General features: G+C 28.3%; 3 protein-coding genes across 3 annotated transcripts; 1 reads left to right on the top strand and 2 right to left on the bottom strand.

Moving 5' to 3' along the window:
* Positions 1-4332: 4332 nt before the first annotated feature.
* Positions 4333-11433, bottom strand: Rab8 (RAS oncogene family member Rab8). The gene is made up of 4 exons (XM_076380471.1): positions 10812-11433; positions 9420-9480; positions 8622-8967; positions 4333-7064 (listed from the first exon to the last, which is right to left on the bottom strand). The coding sequence occupies exons 1-4, from the start codon at positions 10933-10935 to the stop codon at positions 6966-6968; spliced, it is 630 nt and encodes a 209-aa protein (XP_076236586.1). The 5' UTR covers positions 10936-11433; the 3' UTR covers positions 4333-6965.
* Positions 11434-12563: 1130 nt separating this feature from the next.
* Positions 12564-14531, top strand: LOC143180332 (ribosome biogenesis protein NOP53). The gene is made up of 3 exons (XM_076379992.1): positions 12564-13400; positions 13625-14130; positions 14252-14531. Exons 1-3 carry the CDS (start codon positions 12672-12674, stop codon positions 14322-14324), a joined length of 1308 nt encoding a protein of 435 aa, XP_076236107.1. The 5' UTR covers positions 12564-12671; the 3' UTR covers positions 14325-14531.
* Positions 14532-14733: 202 nt separating this feature from the next.
* On the bottom strand, positions 14734-17278 carry LOC143180819 (uncharacterized). Its single transcript, XM_076380800.1, has 8 exons — positions 17121-17278; positions 16632-16903; positions 16390-16543; positions 16138-16317; positions 15641-16010; positions 15434-15537; positions 15037-15160; positions 14734-14958 (listed from the first exon to the last, which is right to left on the bottom strand). The coding sequence occupies exons 1-8, from the start codon at positions 17276-17278 to the stop codon at positions 14788-14790; spliced, it is 1533 nt and encodes a 510-aa protein (XP_076236915.1). The 3' UTR covers positions 14734-14787.
* Between the last annotated feature and the right edge of the window lie 268 nt (positions 17279-17546).

Here is a 17546-nt window from a genome sequence, read left to right as displayed (position 1 = left end):
TTAAAATCGATTACAATGTTGCAGTGTCTCTGGTAATTCTCTGATTTCTTTCTTTTTTGCCTTTTTTTCATTTTCTCGAATAAAGAGACTAATGAGAGGAATGCATTTTTAATAATTTTAGACAGTTTCCGAAATTCAAAGTAATGTAATACAACTGCAAAAACAGGTTTCGAAAAATGTACATCATTTTGTACATGTTTAGCCTCAAGAAAAATGATTTGAAGATTCATGTTTCTTTAACATCAAATTTCTTCAACATAAAATTATTCTCTAAATGGATTATTCTCGAAATGTTATTGTCATATACCGTATTAAAGCAAGTGTTGGAATAGACATTGTCACGGATGACCCAGATTTATCACAATCCATTGATCTAAAATTAAAAGCCAAGAATATTTATAATAATTTATGAGTACATCTATCATCTATAACACAGAGGACGAAGAACACTGAAAATTGTCAAATTAATGGCATTTAAATAAGAAGATGAGCAGAAACATATTTCAGAATAAATTAAATTATTTATGTAAGACATATTGACGTGGATGTCACATTGATTATGGACCGGAATATAAAAGAATATTTATAAAAAAGGTTTGAAGAAAAGTGGCCTTAAAGTTTTATAGTTTATTCAACGAACATTACCGTAATTGTATTACTTCTCCTACAGCTTGGTCAATTTTTTTAAAATTTTTACATAACATTCTAAGGATATATTTTTAAAATTTCACACCTCGAGAAAATATTAAAAACCTCGATTTTTTTAAGTTCTAGATCAAAAGACTTCATTAACCCTCTGGCTGTAGCTAGCTGGTTGGAGGATTACAGAATTTTGTTGAACAAGAAAACTTTTATAATTAAGAGCCATGTTATTTCAGAAATCCTGGTTCACGGTAGATATTTTGCTTAAAGATAAAATCTTGTACAAATAAATGAATCCTATTTGTACTGAATCTGAAAATTAATTCAATACTTTTTTAAACGAAATTCAAAGTTCACTTATGGATCACTTAATATTTATTATTTAATAGTTATTATAATCGGCTATACTTAAGAGCACTAAATTCATTTACACATTTCTGTTAATATTATTACTGAGAGGATTATATTCAATTTCGGTAGTGCTATGGCATCATTTTAAGCTGCCTTGCTGGAGTTGTACCTTTCCAATTCGTACGCGAAACTGTTCACGAGAAAGTGGGGAGTTCTGTTTCATGAATTATAATCCAGAGAACTAAATAGAGTAAAACATTTAAAAACCGAAAATATGAAAACATTCGAAAATGGAATATTGAAATATTCAAATATTTGAATGTAAATATAATATTACAGATAATTCTTTACAAAATATTATAATATGTTTTAACATTTCTATACATATCACATATTTTTGTATTTCCAAAATATTATTTTTCGAGCATGGAGCGTTTAATATTTCCTCAAGCCTTTTATGCGATTTTTGTGACCTATAAAAATCAAAATCTAATCATGGTTAGTTGTTAAATAAAAGGATGATTAACTAATTCTAAGAACTTCTCAAGTACGTTACGTAGTTTGGGGGGTTTTATTTCAATTGTTAAGCCTTTAAGCTACTTTTGCAGTGCACTGTTTTACTCATAAGCTTTATGTTCAGGCACTCTATAAATTATTTTAGATACCCTGACTGCATTAGTTCCAAGTTTATGCTTGTACAGTCAACGCAAGGAAATAATGGTTTGGAAGAGGCTTTTGCTTTGGAAAATAAGAAGCTTTGACTACTAATCTTGATTAAATTTAAATAAGAAAAGCAGATATTATTGCAACAATAAATACAAGCTTTTCCTTCTTAGCTTAATTATTACCATTCTTTATCAGTATTGCATATCGATAGGAGTAATTAAATAAGATCAAATAAAATTAAATAAGATAATATACTTTTTTATGTGTTATAAATCGTTTGACATAAAATGTTATTTTTATCAATTTGAAAGTTTTACTATTTGATGGTTATAGCAATTCCTAGTTGCAATGGTAAATAGCAATTTTTCTTTTAAAAAAAACCCATTCTCAAGCAATTTTTGGTCTATTAACTGAACTACATATATTGCACCTATTGTATAAGTATAACATAGTAATATTCTTAAATTCTTAAACTCTTTCATTAATAGACAAAAATACTTATTTATATAAAAAATGATATACTTATTAAATTGTTATAATCATAAGCACTTCTGTACGTAGGAAAACTTATATTAGGAGAATCTTTCATATACATATAACTCACTATTAATCAGGAATAAAAATTGTTTTTTAATTTTTAGCTTGTTAAAGATATTTACACCTTAAATATTATTCTTATTACAATACGAATTTACATTGTAAAGAACTCTAATATTTAAGTAGATTTTAAATGTTAAAAATTTTATGAAAGTGTAAATTAGATCCATCTGGAGGGACTTACCGTATTCTCGTCTTACCATTTTCGTGTCACCCCCTACATTACCGATTCAACGTAAAATAAGACTACAAAGTAGAGGGCGCAGTAAAAGCAGCGGTGTTTTACAAAGTCGACAATTCACACCATATCTGATATAAACTCCTATAAATCGATAGAACTCTTCTCTGCTTTATCTATTATAACGAAATAGAAGATACTCCAATCTTTGTTTAAACTATAGTAATGTATGAAGCATAAATCGTCTATTTTTTTGTACATTCTTTCTATAAAACCTAAGAGTAAGTTAAGGTTTTGTAGCCATTGATTTTAAAAAGTTGAAGACATCGATTGTGTCGAACTCGAAGTAAAGAAAAAACGTAACAACCACTATTTTACATTAATCGTTGCAAAATTATAAAATTTTGTATAACAATGACCAACATTCAACTTAACGCAAGTGATATTCTTCAGTTCGAAAAGAAATTTCACGATATGATTTACGAACTTCAGCGACGCACAGTTAGTATAGTCTTTATAAATTATTCTAATTTTCAAGATAACTGTATTGCACAAACTCAACATAATAACTAAAAAACTTATCTGAGAATAACAACATAAAAATCCGTAATCTTTCTACAAATGACTAGAAAACTTGTATTCGAATATTTAGAAAAAAGTACAGTCTATCTATATCTAATATTATTTCAGAAAGAAATAGATAAATTAGAAAAGGAACGTTTTCAAATCCGAGAGGAACTTTATACAAAGGAGTCACTTTTACAAAATGAGCGACGAATATCGCAAGAATTGCGAGGTTGTTTGAAATTGGCAACTGAAACGATTAACCGATTGGAGGAGGAGAAAATGCGCGATAAAATCGATTATTCAAATATGTCGATTAATTATGACACCGTGCTCAAGGAACGCGATATTCTTGCGAAAGAAGTACTATCTAGTCAAATGGAGGCAGCGAAATTTAAAATTAAAGCAGAGAGCTTAGAGAACACGCTAGAACGGGAAATGCAGCGGAAAGAAGATTTAGAAAAAGCACTGATAGCATTGAAAAATGACAATGAAAAAATTATTACGAACATCGATATGTAGGAAAATAAATAATCTTTATCGCTACTATCGTATTTATCGCAGAGACTGACAAGGTTGTTACGAGATATTCTATTTGAACAGTAGAACGTTCAAATACGGAAAGCTACTGTACCCAGATAGCACACAACGTCTTAAAGACGTCTATTTTATGTCCCTTTTATGCATGAACGTCTTACGACATCATTGGGACATCTTAAAAACATCGAATAATTACGAATTATGTCCATAAGACATATTGATTTATGATATAGAATTTTATTATAATTCTTTAAGACATTTTTATGACGTCTTTGTGGTACATGGTTATTATATCTCGTAGTATAGTCAACCTTACTATAACGCGACGAATTCGTACCCCGTTATAAGAAACTTAGAATTAGTGTAAATCAGAATAAATAAATAAAGAATTCCCCATTAATTTCAATCGTAAAAATGTACATATTATAGTAACATCGCGTTTTAAGACTACCGCTCGTCGCAATTTTTGCTCCGCGTTATGAGAGGGTTTACTGTATTTGATTAATTAATGACTTTATCCTCTTACAATTTAACTGATCAGAAAACATTTCTACTAACAGAATAACTTATTGTTAAACTTAGAACCAAAATGGGATAAAGATGGCATTTGAATCAAGTAGTCCACTACTACATTCTTTCATTTCTGGAGTTTTTTTTATTAAATTTTAATGAGATACTAAATAATATATGACTAAGGTTTCCCAATAAAAATGAATCCAAACACAACACTGTTATTCAAATTAATTAGTAAAATAATAAAGAATATTACTACATTCAATAATTGCATTACACTGCACTATTAAAACATTTTTATTTAAAAAGTACAATATAAGTAATAATATTACTCGCAAATATTGCGAAAAAAGGATAATATTAATATCGCTATTACTTTTGACATACTTTTCATAATTATAGTTACCAACGTTCTTATGTTTCTTACACTTTAGGAATATCGCTAAAATCTCGAAAGAACAAAAGTATTTATTGGAAAACACTAAAGCTGTGATTCATTTGAACAAAAGGCTACAAACGTTTGGTCTATGCTTTCACGCTATTAATGAGAGAAACAAAGCAGAAATAAAGGATTTACAATATAAATTAATTTCCCTTTCAATGAACAAATCTAAATCGTTGCCCGCTGGTGATGGTATGTTACACCCGGAAATAGAAAACTTGTGCTTTAAGGTACACGCTTGTATTACAATTACATATTGCATAAATATAAATATATAAATATTTAGATATGTGTTTATTACTTATTTATCTTATTTATGTGGTATTTCAGTTAAAAGAAATGTTGATGGAATTGAAAACTAACATGCAAGATTCTGCATCATTCGAGAAAAATTTGAACAAAATTTTCAAAGAATTATCCCACTCTTACAGTAACAATTAGTACATTATTTCTGACCAAGTAAGTAACAGAGCGATTACAATGAGGCGATTCAAATAATTTGTCGATTACCAACATTTATTTTAATTCTTCAATACACATCTGATAAGTAATAATAAGATTAACTTCGTAAAATATTTTAAAATAATATTACATGCTTATCGTTACAAAGTGTATTAAAACAATTACTAATAATTTTGTATATACAGTAACATTAACTTTAATGTAATACGATCTTTAAAAAAAGAAACAATTAAGTTCTAATTCGTTGCTTTCTCAAGTTACTTTCCCATAAAGTAAAACTGAATAGTCAATTGAAGCAGTCTCTTGATATAGCCTAAGATTCTGTGAAAAAGTGCTAAAAAATGGTCATTACACATTTTCTTATGGCGCAAAGCTATCTAGTTAGAAAATGGTAGTATTAATTGTAGCTCTAGATAATGAAAAATTATAACATTCGTTGCACCCAAGCATAACATTAATGGCAGTAACGACGGAAATGATAATAAAAACAATTGTTCATTTAAGATTAAGGAAAGGCGGGTTTCAATAATAAAAGTAGACGAATAGGATTAATATAAAATGTATTATAATAATCGTATATTTAAGTATAAGCGGAAACAGATTAGAATCTCTTTTTCTCGTACTAAAAAACAAAAAGAGAACCCCCTGTTCCCCAGAAAAAACTATTACAACAAGCGTTTTTAACGAAGACGAAGTCCGTGTTCCATCTTTCTTTTTAATTATTTCAACAATAGAAAGAGAAAAGAGTGAAAGAAAATCAAAAGACCTTTCTCTTTGAATTCTGAATTTGCGCTAATTAATTAATGAAGATTCCTCTTCGATTCAGTGAAAAAGCTAACTTGACAATGTGTATATATATGTATATATACTTATATAATAATATATTTATATATACATATATCTATTCATTTATATATTTATATATAAAAAATGACCGCCCATTGTTTACCTATCCGTACCCCCCTTCTTCTTTATAAACAGACAGCTTCGAACTACTTGAAAAAAGAAGAAACTTCTAGTTCGTAAAAGAAATTTCCTCTTTTTCTTGATTCACTTAAATAAAGCGAATGCAAATGTGTGTTAAAAATCGATCGTACCCCTTGATTATTTGAAAAATGGAGGAGAAACGTTGTAGCAGCAGTCTACATAAACACAATTTATCCTTTTAGTTGCTTTTCATGCTCACTAACATATTAAAAAATCAATTTCATAAAGTATAAACAAGGTGCTTTAAAACTCCAAATTTTGTAAGTAAAAGCAGAAATTTCAAATATACAGGTATAAAAATATTAAATGTAAAAACAACGTCTTAATTTATTGCTTTCACAAATATTTGATATTACGTTAATAATTATTATCCTATTTTTGTTTTATTTGTTCTTTAATCGAGATAATTTTATAGCAATGTCTGCAGTTAAAAAAGATTTCAACAAACGAAAATAGACTGCACACTTCACAGAGCGTGCAGTTCTTCATACAGACTATTGATTGCGCGAAAAAATTATTTAATCTTGATTTACACTCTAAATTATTATTCGTTGATCAACTTGATAATTAAAGTTACCCTTTTTGACTATAGATTTTGCCGTATTCAATAATTATATTCAATCATAGCACACTTAAGCGTAGCTTAATAAATTGCACCCCACTATTCTTCCTATAAAATTGCTTTCATTTTCACAAACTTAGGAAAGGAAAAGATGTTACGTATGTGTGAGTTAGCGCTCAGAATCGCTTAACATTGTTAGAAAATTATCAAAAATTATCACAATTCGCGATCATTTCCTTACGTGAATCCTTAATTGTGTTACGTGAGGAAAAAGGGTTTCTCCTCCAGGGTAAAAGAGCCCTTACGAATAATCAGTAAAAAAGAGAGACCGGCAGCGACGGAGGGAAACGAAGGTGGCCGTCAAGGAGTAAAATCACAGAAGAACTCGCGTCGTGAAGCGAGCAAAGGAGACCGAAGGTAGAAAGTAGAGGGTAACGGTCAAGGATATGCTGGCCAAAGGGTCAGAGTATAGAGCATCGTGCAAGCCAACTTGGTGGCTTCCTCTGTGGCTCGGATGCTTTCAATTGATGGCCGCCTCCCTTCGGTGGATTTGACGCCTCCTGTTCCAAAATAATTTTCTCATTAAACATTGTTTTATGCGTACAATTATATCTGAGCACATATAGGATGTTTATCTCGACTTGAACAATCAAAATTCTAATTATTTCATTGAGACTATTTCTATTGAAGTCCAGGTTTAGTTCTCATTTATCACTAATGTTAAAAGTACATGTACAAAGATTTGATAAATATTTTTCTTAAAGATAGTACAACAAAATAATTTTTCAATGAAATGAAGGAAAAAGTTCTATTATTAATTAAACATATAGATTCTTCTTTGTAAATGTATATTTCATTATGCAATTTATAAAATTTGCTTATAAATCTAAGCTGAATATAAAAAATAAAGGTAAATATTCAGTATATTTTTCTTTATCTATTATTTGATTGATTTGAAAAATAAAGTGACAAGATCACCCTGTATATGCGGTATATTAATTATTTAATGTACAAAAAATTGTGAAGCAAATAACTGAATCCATGCAATGAAATAGAAAATGTGTTATTTTAAGGGAAAAACTTGAGCATACATTAACATTTTGCATACAAAATAATTGTAGGTACTAATAGGTAGATACATATTGGTCTATAAACGCATATAAGCTATTACATATCCATGATTATGCAAGATAAAGCACACAAAAAATTACAAAAAAAAACTTATGTAACATGTAGGTATCAGATACTATTACAAACAGTAAAAGCAAAGTTAGATAATAATGACATAATTTAGTATAATGTTTTGATAAAGTAGTACTTTTAAAAAGTAATTTTGTAAGTAATTAAATAAATAAATAAGCAAAAATTAAATCGAAACTTAAATATATTTACATACAATTATAATGGGATAAATTTATGTAATAAAATACATGTGAATTTTTGAGAAAACAAAATTTCAAAATGAATCTAAATACATTGTTAGCAATAATTACATTACACTACTATAGAATATACTTACCACAATAAAATATGATTAATTAATTAGTTACAAATAATTAGTTAGTGCACTATTTAATAATAAGTTATAGTGATTAGTAAAACTTAAAAAACAATGACAAAGAATTATCAGATTGCAAATAGTCATACAATAGAATACATAGAGAAGGAAAGAGTTACCTTCTGCAGAGACCGACCAGCACCAAACACAGAGAAACAGACATAGGAAACAAAGAAATGGTGGTTAATCAAAGTTACACTATTTGCTATAAGAGATCTGTGAAAGCAACTAAATTACATGTAAATAAACCTTAATTATTTGATCTTAATCTTTTCAACAAATGATACACTAAATAACTAATATGATATATATAGAATTTTTAATATCTTATAAATATTTCAAAATGATAATGAATTCAATCAATACATGAAATTATTTATACTGATTTATTACTTTACTTTGACTTGTTTTAATTATTAATCTAATTTTAACTACTATTTAACTTTATTTAGATTATATTTAATTCATCATAATATTTTACTCCTCTTTTATATATTTCAACACTTAGCACTAGAAAACAAACAAAGCAAATGTTACTGAATTACGATAAAGTACTTACCAGCTTCTTTTCCATTTTGGCCTTAATATCTCGTGCAAGAGTATAAAACGCCTCTTCAACATTAATGCTGGACTTAGCAGAAGTTTCCATAAATTTAATTCCATATTCAACAGCTAGTTGTTCTCCTCGCTCTTTTGATACCTGTCGCTTTTCTACGAGTTCACACTTGTTACCCAACAACATCTTTTCAACATCTGCAGAAGCATTTTCTTCAATGTTTCTAATCCAATTTTTTATATTTTCAAAACTCTTCTCATTGGTCACATCATAAACTAACATAATTCCCATTGCACCACGGTAATATGCTGTTGTAATTGTACGAAACCTTTCTTGACCAGCTGTATCCCTTTAAAAGAATTATTGTCCTCAATAATGATAAATAATTGCATTTTCACAGATCACTAACTAACTAAAAATATTGATATTTCATAATGACAAAATAATATTTTAAGCTTTATGTCTAACAAAAATTTTTATGTAAGAGATTTATTTCTTTTCAATAAACTTCCTTATATATATTTATTCAGATACTGTGATATTTATTGAGATATTGAGAGTATTTCTTGAAATATTTGGAAAAAGTTACAAAATTTACAGGAAAGAACATGCAACAACTATTTATTGTTATACAAAAAGCAAAACACAGTAATTATTTTAAATAAATCAGTCATTAATTATCTTGGAGTCAATATGATAATTACAGAGAAAAAATGTTACAAAATAATATTTTTTATAAACTAAGTCTAATTATTTATTCTTTAAAGTCACATATATTATGCTTAAATGTATGATACTTACCATATTTGAAGTTTTATTTTCTTTCCATCTAATTCTATTGTTCTTATTTTAAAATCAATTCCTGGAAACAAAAAACAAACATAACTTAAACAAATGACAGTAATAATTTTTTTATCACATACATTCATAATTACAGAAAACAGATATTCATTTAATTTATTATTTTCTTGTTTTTTTTAACGTGCACTTGTTGAAAATTCCTTTCAATTCTTGATTAAATTCATCATAACTTTGATGATAATTTATGACTCGTGTATTACTCATCATTATACCAGATTAAAACAGTATAATAAAGAACAAGAAATAATTAAAACCGTCATTTTACTCATATGAAAATGTAATTTTCTTAAATGAGAAATCTTAGTTTTTGTTAGCTTAATAAATATAAACTTTAAGACAGCTTGAAGGAAAACATTTAATTCAGTATTGCTAATAATGTCTACATATTTCAATATCAGCATATTTATGTAAGAAATCATAAAAGAGGTTTAATTTAATGACAATTTATAAGCATTTTGTTGTTGTCTAGTTTAACTAAATTTTGTAGTAAACAAACAAACACATAAATCAAAAATCTCACAGAATCAAAAAATTAATTACATAAAACTCTATTATAAAAGATAAATATGTCTACAAAATATGTTTGAATATGTCTATTATTCTCAATAATATTAATACTATTATATTTATCACTCTTGTATAAAATAAAATACTTATAAACATGAATCACAAATTAATAGCTCCAAAATACACACATAAACACACAATTATTATTATCGCATAAATTTACAGAAAAACATAAATAAATAAATAAACTAAAGTTTATATTCAGAGGTATAGATATATATTTAAAGAAATCTAACTAATTGGCAAACAGGAACATATAAATAAAAAAAATAGGAGTAAGTATTACTGATAACATTATATGTTTTAGATAATCATCTATAAATAAATGTAGGTACATAAGAAGGTGCTATATACTGATTGCTCGTACAATCATAATTCTACAAGTCACAAAATACATACATTATTACAAAATCTATGGAACTGTACAATACTTCATGATTAACGTTTCCAAACCACAACACTTCACGAGGTCAATAAACATACTCAAAAATATACACATAGAGGAACACTAACATTCCTCTCAGAGGAATACGAAGGAAAGAAACTAATGATTCGTGTCATGCTTTGAAATTAAACCATTTATTCAACAACACTCTTCATCTGTACATTATGCTCCTCAGTGTGACTTAAAATTTTTTTCTCCTAAAACTGCACCTCAAAATTAAACTGTACCCTTTTCATGAACTGCTGATCATAAATAGTAGATTAAAAGGGAAGGAAGGAAATAAAAACGATGGAAAAAGGGAGCAAAAAAGGAAAGCTTACCAATGGTCGAGATGAAGGTCGTATTGAAAGCATCTTCAGAGAACCTGAAGAGGACGCACGTCTTGCCGACCCCTGAGTCACCAATCAGCAACAACTTGAACAAATAATCATATGTCTTCGCCATACCCTTTGCTTTCAGTCTTTCTCCGTTTCACGCGCTCCCTTTTACACTTATTTCCTCGGTTCTTCGGACCTTTGAAACGATCTCTCCGAGTGATCGTAATCCTTGGAATTCCGATGACGCACCCTTTAAACTTAAACGAGTGACACTCGGCGCTACGTTTCCGCTTATTGCGATAAAATTACGCTCGCTGGAGGTTCGAGGAAGGGATTGTCGCTGGAATCTGTTCGGATAGGGCAAACCTCGCGTAATAGGGCACGTAAAAACATCTGTCAGAAAAAGCGATGACAGCCATCGGTAAGTACAACTTTTACTCTGCTGTTGTGGCCAGCCTTCTGACCGCACCACAGGTGATGCGCGCGTGTGCACACGTATACGCAAACGTGTGTCGAGAATTAAGCCGAATTTCTACGCTGAGAAACTTCATGCCGTGTCTATGAAAAATGTACGTCTGTCATAAGCAAATCAGATTCGAGAACGATATTTGTACATGGAGTGTCTCGTTTCAATCTAGCAACGCGTATACTGGGTATCTGATTTCAACAAGTCGAGATTAACAAGGGGAATAGGGAGCTACGGCCCTGGGTCCTACTTTCTTATATACTAAAATTTTTCTAGAACAATTTTTTACAAAATTCAGTTCACTTTGGGTCGAAAACTGAAAATATTATACTTTGTGAAATTCTTGCAAAAAGTAGGGAATGTTTTAACATAGTATTCAACGATCAGTGCTTAACCTTGGGCTTCACAAAACTTCAATTCGGCCCTGGATGTTAATCTGTAATTGCAAATTACTGAAATTACTCGTAAATTACTTGCTACAGGGCAAAAAGCTTTAGAAGAAAATGAAATTGTTTCGAAGCGGGGTAATCTCGTGTAATTAGCTTTTAAGTGGATGCGTAGAGGTTATATGAAAGTCACCTACGTTTCTTTTTTAAAATAATTATGTAATTTTTAATAAAATTTTTCGTTCTTAATATAATGTACTATATAACATGAATTTTGCTCTTGATATTTTTATATGCAGAATAAAGGTGTTTTTACTTGAATCCTCAAAATTTGTAATCATTGATTTTGTATTATGGATTTGTGTCGTATATTAAATTCTTGTTTTCAAAGGTAATGCAATTTTAATTTCAAATTATAACCTACAGATCAGCCACGAGAACTTGTGGTCCGCCAATTACATATGTATTTTCTTTGCGGCCCACCGAAGTTGTGTGACCTACTTATTTGATCAGCTGAAATTTAACGGTTTTTGTGATTCACACGATATGTAAATGTAGGAAATAATTTTTTATTGGCGTTATGTAAAATATGAAAAACATGACGTGAAAATCTATAACGGTATTATTCATTATGTTTATTTCATAAGATTAGATTTTTTAATATCACAAATATTTTCAAACATCATAAAGGTGTCATCAAAAGAAAATCACATCTATGATTGATTGACATAAATCAAATTTGATTTTATTTATAGTAAACAATATTTTAAATAAATAATTCGATTATCGAGTTTCGATATGATTATTCTCGGTGGACAATTCTCTTGAAGTTGTATCTTGTATTCATTTAAATGCAACTTCACGAATCACGCAGAAAGTATTCCTAACCTAACTTCAAATCACAGATCAGAGATCACGTTTCTTTCAAAGATAAAACAGTGTATGGAGCAGGTGTATGTTGCAAAGTATTGTTATACTTTATTGTATTAGAGCTAAATTATTAAAATTAAGATGAAAAAGCGGAAGGTATCTAAGAAGACGAAGAAAGCTTGGCGTAAACATGTTGACACAAAAGATGTTGACAAGTTCTTGGAGGACACTCGATTAGAAGAGAGGTTAGGTGGTTCACTCGATGCTGTTCAAAATTCCGATCTATTCGAAATTTCGACAAAACCTGAAATCCTTCCAAAAAAAGCTCGTCGGGAACTACTAAAACTTAAAGAACCACGTTGTTTCAATATTTTGAAGCCCCATACAGCAGTGCCAGATCCAATAGTGAAAAGAAATCGTGTAAAAACGAAAGAAGAAAGAAAAAACTCTCTTCTTGTGCAAAAAGAAACACTCAGGAAATCTAAAGGAATTCTAAAATTAAAAGACAAATTGCGCTTAAAGAACAGAATGGTTGCAGCTAAGAAAAAATTAAGTATACCAAAAAGAGGTGAATTTAATAGTGATGTGTGGAAAGATAAGTTTGGACAAGAAATTGATCTTGATTGGCTATCTGCAAATACCATTAAGCATACATTAACTCATTTTGGGGAAAAGAAGAAAAAACTACCAAGTTCTTTATATAAAAAGCCTTCAGTAATATCACCCATTGAGGCGCCACATCCAGGAATGTCTTATAATCCATCATTTGAAGATCATCAGAAGTTATTGCAAGAAGTTGCACAAAAAGAATTGGCATTAATAAAGGAAGAAAAACATCTGGAGAGGGTTACCACTAAGATGTTTAAAAAAGTACTTTATTTTACCATTGTATCCACTTGATATTCACATTTCTTACACTGTTAATAGTTGCAAAGCATTCCCACTAGTTTTTTGTTTTATTTTTTCAGTTTTATGTATTGTATAATAATGTAAACTGAATCCAAATCAATAATCAATAGAGATAATCAGTAAAGTAAATAATGAATATGAGAACTTATTAATAACAGTTATTGTCATATATTATTTTATTGTAGGTATCACCTGAGGAAAAACAGAAAACTTTCTTACAAGAAATGTCAGAAGGATTGAAATCAGAAAAGGATAAAGATCCCAGTGAAGATGAAGATGATGATCCAGTAGTTAGATCTGTTAACCCACCAGTACAAAACAAGAAAAAGACACGTGTGCAAAGGCGTAAACAAAAAGAACAAAGGGCATTAGAGACTAAAAGGAAACAAGAAAAGATGGAAAAGAAGAAAGTATCAGATATCTACAAATTAAAACAATTAGATAGGCAACTGACTGCGAAAGAGAGGAAAGAACAAATTTTAAGAGCAAAAAGATTAAAGAAGAAAGCACTTGAAGCATTAGGTACTAAAACTCTTAGTAGAATTAAATTTGAGCCACCAGAACCTGATTTTAAACTAGCAGAAGAATTAACTGGAAATTTAAGAAATGCTGCACCAACCGGTAACCTTTTAAGAGATAGATTCTTATCTCTTCAGCAAAGAAACATTGTTGCTCCCACTAAGATTAAATTGTAAGTATATATAGATATTGCAGAGAAGAAAAAATCTTAACATAAAATAAGATATTTATAAAAGTTCGTACATTTAAGTATAAATGCAATTAATAATGTATATTTGTATTTTTTTTTCTAGAAAACGAGACAAGGCCAAAGTGAAACGATTTATAAAACCAGACCACAAAATTGATATACCTGATGCAAAGTAATGAAATATATAAGTATGATCATTACAAAGTAATGTATATAAAATAAAGTAATTCTAATTACAAAGATATTTCTAAAAAATATATTCTGCATTACAGAATATATGTTTATAAATTTATATTTTATGTAAGTTGAGTTCCTTGTACAAAGTTTAATTTTGAAGAAAACTAATTCTGGAATTTTCTAAAATAAAATTAAAGAAACATCAATTGGAATCTGAAAATTAATTTTCCTACAAATTAGATGATAATATATTTAACATATTTAATATTGACATTTAAATTATTAATTATAACTATATTAAGTATTAAAACAAAAATGCTACTTTAATAATAAACAATATACATGATATTAACACTTGTTTAAAATTTTATATAAATTACAGTTCATAAATAATCCTTTAATAAAATAATATATAAATAAGCTTTAATAATTGATACCAAAGAAATATATAAATGGTATATTTTACTCTTCATTTAGATCAAATAGTGATTCGTCCTCAGAATCATACTCAGCCCAATCTTCAATTAATTCATAACTTTCTAAGTGTTCAAATCGTGTAGTATCTTCAAATTCATCTTCAGACACAGTACTTTTAGTAAGTTTTTCTTTATCTGGTTCTTTGACTAACATTAGCTAAAAATGTCAAAGTGGAAATTGTAGTAAATAATTTTAACAAGAAAAATGATTAGTTTAATAAAATTTTTCATTTACTCTATCTAAGATTGTTTTATCTGATGGCTCTCTTTCCTCAGATACTGTCAATACTTCTATTTCCTCAGGCACATCTTTTAAGCTATCAGCATCAAGTTTTATTTCTCCAGAAATAGTTTCAACCCTTAAATAATTCATATATATTGCATTAAATACATTTTTGATTAAAAACCTTAGTAGATAATAAACAAATAATATTCTTATTGTTGTGTATTAACAATAAATTTACAAAGAACTTTTTAATATATATCTTGTAATGGAAGACGATAATATTATAAACTGATATTTTAGAGTTAAGTTATAGTATATAATCTATAATAATAGATAAGTTTAAGATCTAAAAAAATTGGAAAAAAATATTCTAAATTATTTCTCTGAAATATTGTTTTTTACTTACGATCGAACAACACCGCACTGAACTTTTACCTGACCTTTAACAAGTGTTTGTTGCAAGAATAAAAGTGTTTCTGTGTAACCCAATCCTCTTACATTGATAGAATTCTGTGAAATATTTACATATATTTATATTCATTTGGTGTAATTTAAGAATGATTTTATATTTAACATAAAAATAGAAATCTCTTAGAAAAATCTTTTAAAGTACCTTAAACATACATGCTACAATGTACTTCAAATCATACAATGTTTCTACAACTGCTTTTATTTTACATTCTATTTTCCTTAGCATGTATTTTGCAATACCCATTTGTGTTCTCTTTTTGTGAACTAAAGTTTTCAATTTTGATAATTGGGAATTATTTCGATACTTTTTTTGTCTTAATTTGTCAATGAACATCATCCATTTTTCTACTGTAGAATTACAAACTTTAATAACGGATGCATATTCGTGTGCTTTTGTAAATTTCTTTTTTAAAGATCTCAATACAGTATCTTGTATTTTTATAGTTACTATGTTCCTTCTAGTATTTAAATATTGGTCATTCATGTTTTTCTTGTATTTTATAGCTAGAGTTCTATGAAATATAAACTTTTATAAGAACATTATTTGATTATTAGTGTATGTACACATATGTAAAAAGAAATTTAATGTACATTAATTTCATAAATATTTAGAAGTAAAAATAAAAAAAATAACATTACTTAAGATCGGCTTCAGTTTCTTTTTTGATTGAAATTTCTTTAAACATTTGTGCCAATTCATTTTTCAGTAGAATATTTTCTCGCATTAATCTCTTATCTGGCAAATTTATTCGTTTATTGGTTTCTATCTGAAATCTTGCTGCCAAATCAAGAAGATGACCATACATTTCATTCTTGAGTCTACACCACAAGAACTATACTTGTTACTATAAGACCATAATTGTTCAAAATATTTAAAAAATAGCATAATACATTTCTTTATCAAATTCGTATTTCCTACTAATAATCTTTAAAACTTCTTTCACTTGTTCCTCATTCACTTGCATGGATTCATGATTCATTTTATACTTCTCCTCTAAAGCAGTTTGTGTTTTCTTAAAATCTTCTAAAGCATTAATTTTTGCACCTAGAAAAAATCATTTTACCTTCGTGAAGTTAATTTCCTATGAGAAAAAAAATGCAAATCCAAGAGAAAGAGAAATTTTATAAGTTACTCAATGTTTTGATCTGAGAAACTAATTCTAGTTTTTTAATTTTATATCTTAGATTAATTGATTCTATTTTTTCTTCATGTTTTCGTTTATCCTCTATTCGATTATTCTCCAGTGTATCAATTTGATTTTTTAAATTTTCTGCATAATCATTCTGCGAGTAAACTTGTTTGTATAAATTCGCAATCTCTTCAGCCGTTTCCGCGTCCACCGTGGACGACTGTTCATTGACGACTTCGATTTCTTCCGATAATTCATCATTTCGGTCTTCTAATCTAAAAATTTTCTTGAATTCCAACTCTCACCGCTTTGAAACTTTTATCATATTTATTATCATATTTATCATCATGGTATTACAAAATTGCAGTAAGTAGAAAACACAGTAAAAGCAAAATAAAAAGGCATCAGTTTAAAGTAACATTTGGTATTGCAAAGTAGATGTTTTGAATTTTTTTTATATTATTAGATGGTTAAAATAGCATAACTTTTAACCTTTTTATTCTATTTTGAATGTCGGCAATTTTAATTGTGTAAAATGCTCTTTGCATGTTAATAATTGTCGGTCTGTTTTTTTCATCCTCATCTTCCGACGGTTGAAGTCTCACCGGTAATGATATGTTTCCCTTATCCTTTCCAAGTAGGTCTACCATTTTCGGATCTTAAACTTATAATTTTTATATATACATGAAAATGTACTCTATATGTACGTTAAACACTTTAAAATCATAATAAATTTATATGTACAAATAAATATTACTTCAATCAATATCGCAACAAAAGTGAAATATAATGTACTGAATAATTTAAATAGAACATGGCAAGTTTCAGAATATTACGCCAGATATTTAAAAGTACCTATTTTCAATGCAAAAGCCAAAGTACTTCTCTACTATAATTTAAATAAAGTATAATAATTAC

Source organism: Calliopsis andreniformis, chromosome 6, assembly GCF_051401765.1.
Source record: "Calliopsis andreniformis isolate RMS-2024a chromosome 6, iyCalAndr_principal, whole genome shotgun sequence".
Classification (NCBI taxonomy): Eukaryota; Metazoa; Arthropoda; class Insecta; order Hymenoptera; family Andrenidae; genus Calliopsis; species Calliopsis andreniformis.
The sequence above is the reverse complement of the archived record's forward strand: the minus strand, read 5'-3'. Positions and strand labels throughout refer to the sequence as shown.

Excerpts from the sequence above, each read along its gene's own strand:
- LOC143180332 (XM_076379992.1), top strand. The coding sequence starts at position 12,672 with ATGAAAAAGCGGAAGGTATCTAAGAAGACGAAGAAAGCTTGGCGTAAA. Across the intron at positions 13,401-13,624 it reads CCACTAAGATGTTTAAAAAA|GTATCACCTGAGGAAAAACA; the intron begins GTACTTTATTTT and ends ATTTTATTGTAG. Across the intron at positions 14,131-14,251 it reads GCTCCCACTAAGATTAAATT|AAAACGAGACAAGGCCAAAG; the intron begins GTAAGTATATAT and ends TTTTTTTTCTAG.
- Rab8 (XM_076380471.1), bottom strand. The coding sequence starts at position 10,935 with ATGGCGAAGACATATGATTATTTGTTCAAGTTGTTGCTGATTGGTGAC. Across the intron at positions 8,968-9,419 it reads AAAATAAAACTTCAAATATG|GGATACAGCTGGTCAAGAAA; the intron begins GTAAGTATCATA and ends ATTCTTTTAAAG. Across the intron at positions 7,065-8,621 it reads CCAAAATGGAAAAGAAGCTG|GAGGCGTCAAATCCACCGAA; the intron begins GTAAGTACTTTA and ends ATTTTGGAACAG.
- LOC143180819 (XM_076380800.1), bottom strand. The coding sequence starts at position 17,278 with ATGGTAGACCTACTTGGAAAGGATAAGGGAAACATATCATTACCGGTG. Across the intron at positions 15,161-15,433 it reads CAGTGCGGTGTTGTTCGATC|GGTTGAAACTATTTCTGGAG; the intron begins GTAAGTAAAAAA and ends GAATTATTTAAG. Across the intron at positions 14,959-15,036 it reads ATAAAACAATCTTAGATAGA|CTAATGTTAGTCAAAGAACC; the intron begins GTAAATGAAAAA and ends TGACATTTTTAG.